Source organism: Passer montanus, unplaced genomic scaffold (assembly GCF_014805655.1).
Source record: "Passer montanus isolate IOZ18808 unplaced genomic scaffold, ASM1480565v1 scaffold38, whole genome shotgun sequence".
In the NCBI taxonomy this organism is placed as follows: domain Eukaryota; kingdom Metazoa; phylum Chordata; class Aves; order Passeriformes; family Passeridae; genus Passer; species Passer montanus.
Window position 1 is genome coordinate 6,905,099 of NW_024368596.1, and position 8,790 is coordinate 6,913,888.

Genomic DNA, 8,790 nt, shown 5'->3' on the forward strand with positions numbered 1-8,790 from the left:
ACCATTTCCTGTTGACCCTGGTCACCAACAGTGGAACTCCTACAAATCACAACCAGTCAGCAGCTGGTAAGGAGAGGCCAAAGCACAGTGAGCTGAAAGCACAGCACTGGTCACCAGGGATGTTTCACTGGTCCCTAGGTAGGGGTTTTGTTGGCTTTGAGCTCATTTGCAATGCCTGCAGCTGGTCAGTGTTGCACAGCCTCAGGACAGCTCTGCCTGTCCTGGGAGCTCCCATCCACCCCATCTCTGCAGCACACTGGGGTTCTTGAGCTGATTTGCTTTCTTGGAAAGTGTTCAACAAAACCAATTAAACAGCAGCAAAACAAACAAACAAAATTAAGGCCCCAATAAAAACACCTCTTCCCGTTCCCCTCCACAGTGGGTTCCCTGCTGTTCCCAAAGACATGGAAAAGGCAGCTACAAACACGTTAGACTGTAGAAACTGAGTTGCCATCAAAAAGAAACATATTACACTCACCTTGAGAATTAAACTTTTTTATTTTTGCCATAGAAAGCTCTAAAAACTAATATCATGTGTTGATTAATGAAAAGTAGAACACAACTTTAAAAAGTATGTTAAGGAAAGACTGTACAACTATATACATCACAGACTGGGGAAAACCAAGGAATGTTTCACATGGAACATCTCCTAGGCAACAGCTGTAGAACTCAGAATTCAATGTATATAGTTGTCAGCTTCTGCATCTTTTTATAAGCTGCATGCCTTAACAGAACAAAATAAATAAGCAGTAGATGTAATTCAATATTTATTTAGTTCACACAGTGGAATGTTATGGTATGTGTCCCCAAAGAAGCCAGACAATGAGGATGCAGCCACCATTACCATATTCTGCAGCAGATCTGTTAATGGTTTTATATGCATAATAAATGACTGTGAGGTTTGCTACCTTAGTCTGTTGAAATTTTTCATTTCCATATAAATGCTTTGTCAGATTCAACCTTTTTCTTCCATCATCCCAAAGCCAATTTATTAATATTTACATAAGTTTTTTCATTAAGTTAAACTGGAAGTTAAATGCTTACAAAAACAAACAAAAACACAAATGTAAGTGCAATTGCCAGAAATCTAAATATAAAAGCTTACTCATGGCCCCATAACGTTTTCAAATAATGGATTTAACATGTTTCCAAACCAATAAATACTGGAAGTGAAATTAAAAAAATGCTTTACATACCTCTGGACTTTGGATATCAAAATCACTTCCAAGGAAAACTGAAGACCCTGAGACACATGCAAGCACGAGTCTTCTAGCAAAAATAGTTACAAAGCCCTAATTTTCCAGTTTTCCTCCAAAGAGAGACCTTTACTAGGCACAGTTTAATTTAAGGTTTTAAATACATCAGCAGCAAATAGTGATAGCCATTATGTTTAGTTCTGCACTTTGTAATGCATGCTTAATTCCAGATCCCAACACAGAGCATTTACTTAAGAGTTGGGCTCAATGATCCTTGCGGGTCCCTTCCAACTCAAGACTATTCTGTGATTAAACACGTGTCATGTCAATAACAAAAATATCATTGCATTTGTCTTGTCACAAAATTCAGGAAGTCCCACCACAGCACCAGCCACCTGTGCCAACGCAGGCAGTCCACACTCATGTCCCATGGTGACAGTGTGTGACTGCAGAAATGCACCTCAGGTACATCCCACATTTAAAGCATGACCCATTGCACTCAAAGGGGTCTGCAATATGATCTGGAAATAATCAGGTATATCATGTTCTTGGCTGACAAAGGAGAAGTGCTGAGCACCACATGCACCACGTAAACAAATCTTCCTCCCATCGCTGCTCACGTGGATTTCTGGTATGGTTTTTGTAGCTCAACTTATATTTGAACCATTTACCATTTAAGTGCCTTTCTGTGAAGAGTACTGTTAAAGGTCTAAAGCCTTTAACTCTGAGAGTCATAAAATCAAGATACTAATTTAAAGCATGAAAAAGAAAAGAGAAACCTGTAACTGCAATTTAAGCAATTAAAGGTTTCCATGACTAGTACTATGCACAATAGTCTTTCCCATCCACCTCTAGAACTTGAGGAAATTTCATATTACCATTTACAAAAATTCAACAAGTCACTAACTCTGAAATGCTAAACTAGGACTCCAGTAAACAGCTGTTTTTATCTACCACTTCCTGATCAAGTTGGACATCTAATTCATCTTTTAACTGTTAAAACAGGCACCAATTGCAAGGAGAGTAAAAGGGCAACATAATAAACCCAGACCTGGAAACAGCTGACAACGAGACAACTGCAGAGAAATTATACTTTGGGTCATGATGTATAAAGGGTATTTTCTTAGTCCTCATCTTCCGAAAGTTGTATAACTGGGGGCAAGTGTGGGGGGAAATCCAAATCCCTGTTATACCTGAAGATGTAGCCAACAGGCATACAGGATCTTCAGCAGTCTCAGTGCTAAACCAATACAGCACTTACATGAATTCATAGTTTTGAGAAACCTCCAGCTAAAAAGAAATAATATTTTATCAATTAAAAATTCTGCACTAAAGCCCTTCTTCTTGAAGTGGGAAAAAAAAAAAGGAACAGCACTTTATATCAAACTAATTACTGGCATTTTTTCCAGCAGTAAGAAAATGCAACAATATTTCTCAAGCTGTAAGAAGGTAAAATTATCTCCTTCCTAAGTGTTCCAAGCTTCTTCACTATTCAGCTTTGTAGCGTTTTTTTCCCATTGCAAAAAGAGTAAAAACCAAGGACAGCTCACCATACTGCCAAGTGTAAGTAAAGTTTGTTCAAGTTAGCCCTAACTGAGTATTGCTTGTTGACACGACTTTTTGCATGAAGACAGTTCATCATATTTATGAAAGCAGAATTAGGATGCTAGCTCAAAAACAGACGACTCCAGTGTAGTAGGGGATCATGTATTTTGGCTCCTTGTTCACAAATGTGAGTTGTGGGATTATTTTTTAAATGGTTCCATGACCCAGAGACTATGATGAAAACATTTTACTGTTTTCTTGGTTAACATCTAAACAGAATTCAGCATTAAAGTGCTAACATGAAAGAAAGGGTTTACATGGTAAGTACGGGTACAGGAAATTCCACAATGAGTTTAGAAATATTTCTAGCTCTTTAGAAGGAATTGTACATTTTCAAGCCACAAATCCTCATGTTTTGATCAAATTTAACATATCTGAAAACTCTGGTAGCGCGTTAGAATGTCTCACTCTCTATTCAAGTAAATTTTCTGATTAATTGCTTCCACAAATCACTGCAATTAACATGGTCCATCTAAGTGTTACCATTTGGTTACTTGGTAGAACAAGTTAACTTCTTTTGACTTTAACCTTTGATTTTACAGCAATTTCAACAGTTCAGTTAAAACAGCTGTAGTGCTCCTGCACTGAACCCTTTTTCCAGCATTTCAAACATTTCAGTAAGATTCTGGTATCACAAACTCAAACTCAGTACTTCCCTCTGACGGGTTTTGTTTAAAAATTGTTTCATTTCCCTGCGGAACGAAAATGTCATCCCAGGTGATTTGTTTGGCTGGAGAGTTGGACGTCGCTCCCTCGGTGCCATCCTTCCCTGAGCCAACCCGATAGACAACTCCCCCCTGGTTCATGCCCGGCACGCTGCCGGGGCGGTCGCTGATGTAGGCGTACTGCCGGATCTGCAGGGACCTGCAGGGGTGCAGCCGGTACAGCTTGGTGTCTCCGGAAGGGTCCTGGCTGTGAACAGACCTGATGTGGGACACGGTGATTTGGTAGTTGATGAAGGACTTGCCGCACGTCAAGCACTGGTACCTCCGCTCCCCGGTGTGGTGCAGTTCGTGCTTGGTACGATACTCTGCCAGAGCGAAGACCTTGTCGCAGTAGCGGCACGGGTACTTCTTCTCCCAGGAGTGCACGTTGAAGTGCCTGCGCAGGCTGGTCAGACACGCGTACGACCTCTTGCACACGATACAAATGTAGTAGACTCGGCCGTCCACTATCAGCTCGTAGTGGTCATCGTGCTTCACTTTCATGCGTTTCCCCTTTGGAGACTCATCGTCAGACTTTTTGGGTGTGTCATCAGGCTTGGCTTCCCCTTCCTCAGAGTCACCCTTCACGGGGATGACTATGTCATAGGTATCCTCACCGATGTTTGCATAAACCTTACAGCCTGTGGACAAGCCTCCTATTTCAGTTGCTGTATCTAATGTTATGATTTTCTGCCCATCTGCCACATTCTTTGATGTTAGACCCGAACTTAATTCCTTGTTGTTTCCAGAAAGGACATCTGAGATTTTTATTTTAAATTCTCCATCTTTAGTAGCTGGCTCTTGTGAAAATGTAACAACCTGTTTTTTCTGTACACCTGATCCTTCGGTGCTCCCTGCCTTAGGGACAGAAGATTGCTGAACCAAAGAGCTGTTGCCGACCGAACCAGGACTAGAGGAGCCAATGATATCGACATCATCTTCAACAACCTCTTCATCATCAACAGCAGTTGCTTCCACTTCAGTTACGGAGCCGTTATTGGATGGCTGCTGGTTCTCCTCAAGTAAATTAATCGTAGGAGTCACATGTGTTTGATGCAAGGAGCTGGCACCAAGTGATGAGTTCAGCAGAGGCTTGTTTAGCACGATGATATTGGGAGTGAAATGCTGCGGCGTTGCCGAGACGAATGATTCAGCACCTGGCTGTGTTTGGCTTGGGCTTAGCTGAGTGGCAGACAAAGTGAGGTTCTGAGCTGCTGTGCTGTTCGTCACGTGGGGAGAGCCACCACTGCCACAGGATTTTTGGTCAGAAGCTCCAGCTGGACTTGAGCAAGGCTGGTTCTGGCTTGCAGCATTTTTGTCTTTAGTACTTTCTTTTGGAGGAACAATCTCAGAACAAAAAATTACATCATCATCCTCCTCATCCGAGTCGCTCACTGTAATTTTTGTAGTCTCGTATTCTATGCCATGTAAGGAGAATGACTGTGTTATAACGGGCATCCCATCTGCTGCCTCTTGCCCCTCCGGCCTGATTACAGTCACCTGGGTTTCAGCATCTCTGTGATTTGGACTAGAAGATGAAGTTTTTGAAGCACTGTCTTTGACCTCGCTCGGCACATTCCTGCCTTCGGCCGGAGGCACGCCCAGATCAGCTATGAATTTAACACCCAGCTCCTGCCCTGATTTAATCAGTTCATCAAGTAAATCAGATCGGACACTGATTATTTTGGAACTATAAATATAATTAAGAATTTCTGCAAAAATTTCTGCTCTTACAAAGCTCAGTTCAACCACTTGACCAGCCACTGAGAAAAGCTGGTGAAAATATGTGCTTGAGGCTGAAAGGATGTTTCTGTGAGCTCGAAATTTCCGGTCCTCCACAATAACTGTAACATCACAAAAAAGTCCATGGCCACGTTGCTCATTCAAGGACTGAAGGAGCACACTAGAATATTGTGTGTCTGTTGCAGAAATAAGTTTTTTCCCCTCCATTCCTACAAAGGGAAAGCAAAAGACATCAAATTAGTAAAAATGCAGATTAACAGTTTTAACTACATGACAACATTCACATATTTACTGTCTATTCCTTCTTTATGAAAAAAACAAATCTGAGATACTGTTCAGATTATGTGCTACTGCACTCTGCAAATTTGTTTCTTATTGTTGTTTGTCCTTTCCTCTTCTTCACAAGGTAAGTGGAATTCTGAATATATCCTTTGTACATACAAGGTGAGGAACAAAGAAATAACACGTCATCTTCAGCAACAGCAAATAAGGTTAATTGTAAAACCAAGATGGAAGTTTTTGGGTCCCAAAAGCAGCTTTAAACATTATTAGTAATTTCTTTTTAATTGTGAAATATTCCATAGATTGTTATGAGAAAACCCAAAAGCATGAAGTTATTTATGGCCAGACAGCAGAATCTGTGTGTCTGTATATTACCAGTCAACTGAGTCAATGAAAACGCTATGGACAGGGCACTTCCTTCCCCAGAAAAATAAACTTTTCCTTCCCCAGAAAAATAAACTTTTTTAACCCCATGTTATATATTTGCAAGGCTTTGTATTTCAAACTGAGACACCGAAGCAGCACCATAGCAAAACAGATCTGCTAAGTCTAAGTAGCCTATCTGCCACCACTGCCTAATCAAAGCCCCCCAACAAGCCGCAAAAAGCAACATCAAAATACAGAACGGCGAGCCACGGGCTCCAACTTTACCCGTAAAACTTTTCTTTCCGCAGGCCGGGCCGGGCCGGGCCGGATGAGCCTCCGAGGCCGGAGTCCCGCGGCCCGGGGAGCGGTCCCGCCCGGCTGCCCCGCGGCCCGGGGGCCCGTGAGAGCCGCGCTCCCGTTCCCGCCTGGCCCCCGCTCCCCGCGCTCCGTGTCCCGGCACGGCCCGGCACGGCCCGGCACCTGCCTTGCGGCTGGCCGTGCGGACGAGGCCGGGCAGACGCTGCTTGCCGCGGGTGTCGTTTCCTGCCGGGGCACTGGCGCTGCTCTGGCAGCGCTGACGCAGCGGCACCTCCGCCCCGCAGCAGGAGCTCAGCCCGCACGGAGCGCCCTCGCTCCCGCTGCCCGAGCGTGCATTGGCAATTCCGTGCGCCACACGGACACGTGCCAGGCTCTGCCAGCAGCTGTGCAGGCATGTTCGGCTTTGGCACAAAGTGCCTTTGACCAAACCTGACTCAGCTGCACATTCGACATGTGGCCACCAAAGTGACACATGCACAGCGCGGCCTCTTGGAAACTCTTGCTGTTCAGGAATGCTCGAAGAACTGCTGCACCTGAAAGCTGAATTTCAATGTGCTTTTTTTTTGTCAGCATGCATGTCCTAGTTTAGGGGTTGTTCTTTCCACTTTTTAGCCAAGCCTGGAAAGTGTTTGGTGATTCAAGTCACATCAAACCTTACAATATAAATACCAATATAAAAGAATCATTTTATCGGAGATATTGATACTAAACATCAAGGATACAGAACTACACGTGGTCTTTTTGGAACTTACATAAGAGACCCAATGGCAACTTTTATCTTAATGTTCAAAAGTGATCAAAAAAACTTTGGGGTGGAGGCTCTGAAAATATGAAGTACAAATTTAAAGAAATTTATGTGCAGGCTTTTGCCAGAAGACAAAAAAGTATGCAATTCAGTAATGAGTTTTCAATTAAGCAATTTGAGCTCTTTTGTTTTTAAAAAATCCACTTTGTGAGAATAGAAAATTCTTTTAAAGAGCTGACAAATTTGAGAGACAAAGTAAAATTCTTCATCATGAAAACATGTATTTTATATTAAAGTAAATTAAATTTTATAAGCAAAACAGTTAAGGGTTTTCAATAAAATTGAAAATCAATAGTTATCCTACCTAAGACTACCTTTAAGGACAGAAATATTCTTCCACTGTGGGAATTTCAAATAAAACATCACTGCTTCTGAAAGACTAAAATACAAATTTCCATTATTTGTGCTTCGAAGAAATCTCTGAGGGTATTTCTCCTGCCAATCCCATTACATAAAGTCTCATATAACTGCATTAGGAGTCCAGCGATCCTTTTTATTGACATTAGTAGTTGCTGTCATGTGCTGCATGACATTATAACTTGTGTACTTCAAGCCACCTAACACTGCTAGGTAACACAGGTTGCAGAGTGTCCTGAGGCAGATGTTTTAGTCACCATTTAGTCAGACCTAAAATAATCCAAAATTAGTCTGTCAAAATTATCCAAAGAAGGGAGGAACTGGGCTGTCCTCGCACAGACACAGGCGACAGTGACAGCACACACATGGGCAGTATCTGGCAAATCTTTTCCCTCCCTGTTCTGCACATGGCTCCTTGCACCCAAAAAAATACACAATTTAAATAGGCTTCGATTTTTTTAATGCTGCTTATGGTAGGTTTGGGAGCTAAAATATTGTTTCATTTGTGAAAAAGAGACTGGCATACCCTGACATAGTTTCTAGACAGCATAAAGCAGCATGGGCTTCCCAGGGTGGAGCAGCTGTCCACAATGCCCCGTTCACACCGGGCCGGCCGGACCCAGCGGTGCTGCACCGCACCCCCAGAGCTGAGCAGAACTCGGGGTTCATTCCAGAAAGCTCCGCAGCAATGGCCAAACCTGAGGGGAAGTGCGCCCACAGAAGAGTGGGTGTCTTATCTGAATACATCATTTGTATCGTCTTTATCGTCAAAGCTTAAGGAAAAGACTTAAGATCCCAGTCCAAGCAGCATGTTCACCATTAAACCGTGTCCTTACGTGCCACCTCCACAGGGTTTTTTAACATTTCCGGGGATGGTGACTGCACCAGCTCGCCGGGCAGTTGTGCTATATTCCTATTCCTGTGCTATAACCTTTCCCATGAAAAAAAATTTCCTAATACCCAATCTAAAGCTCCCCTGACGCAACTGAGGGCCATTTCCTCTCGTCCTGTCAGCTCTGCGCTGCCCGGCGCGCCGTGTCAGGCCGCGCTGGGAGGCGCCGGGCCCCGAGCACCCGGGAGCGGGCCTGGCCGGGCCGGGGAGCCCCGCCGGGGCACGGTGAGCTGTCCGCGGGGCAGTGCTGCTGCCGTCGCGCTCCCGCTCCCGGTCCCGGTCCCGCGAGCGCAATGGCCCGAGGCGCCCGAGCCACCGGCGGAGCCGCAGCCGGTCCCGCAGCCCCGGCGCGCCGCGCTCCTCCGCGCACCACGGGCACCACCACCACGGCAAATGGCCCGAGTACTACGAGAAGGAGAAAGAGGAGATCCTGCGGCAGCGGTGAGCGCCGGCGGCGGGTCGGGCCGCGCTCCGCACGGCGGGGACGGCGCTCCCGGGAGGGCCGGTGCCGCGGGCCGGCCG

The 8,790-nt window shown here is 44.6% G+C and overlaps 2 protein-coding genes across 3 annotated transcripts in view; one reads left to right on the top strand and one right to left on the bottom strand.

Annotated features, from left to right (window-relative positions):
* Positions 1–479: 479 nt before the first annotated feature.
* ZBTB33 (zinc finger and BTB domain containing 33) lies at positions 480–6,530 on the bottom strand. Of its 2 annotated transcripts, none has more exons than XM_039717562.1 (2): positions 6,381–6,530; positions 480–5,457 (listed from the first exon to the last, which is right to left on the bottom strand). In XM_039717562.1, exon 2 carries the CDS (start codon positions 5,453–5,455, stop codon positions 3,416–3,418), a length of 2,040 nt encoding a protein of 679 aa, XP_039573496.1. In that variant the 5' UTR covers positions 5,456–5,457; positions 6,381–6,530; the 3' UTR covers positions 480–3,415. The 2 variants fall into 2 exon arrangements, with proteins under 2 accessions (XP_039573496.1, XP_039573497.1); XM_039717563.1 differs by lacking the exon at positions 6,381–6,530 and adding an exon at positions 6,182–6,302.
* LOC120506115 (NFKB activating protein) overlaps positions 6,225–8,790 on the top strand; it is an 8,347-nt gene continuing 5,781 nt past the window's right edge. Inside the window, exons 1-2 of the mRNA XM_039717265.1 lie at positions 6,225–6,609; positions 8,514–8,709. Coding sequence (XP_039573199.1) covers positions 6,225–6,609; positions 8,514–8,709 — 581 coding nt within the window. The remainder of the gene's footprint in view (positions 6,610–8,513; positions 8,710–8,790) is intronic.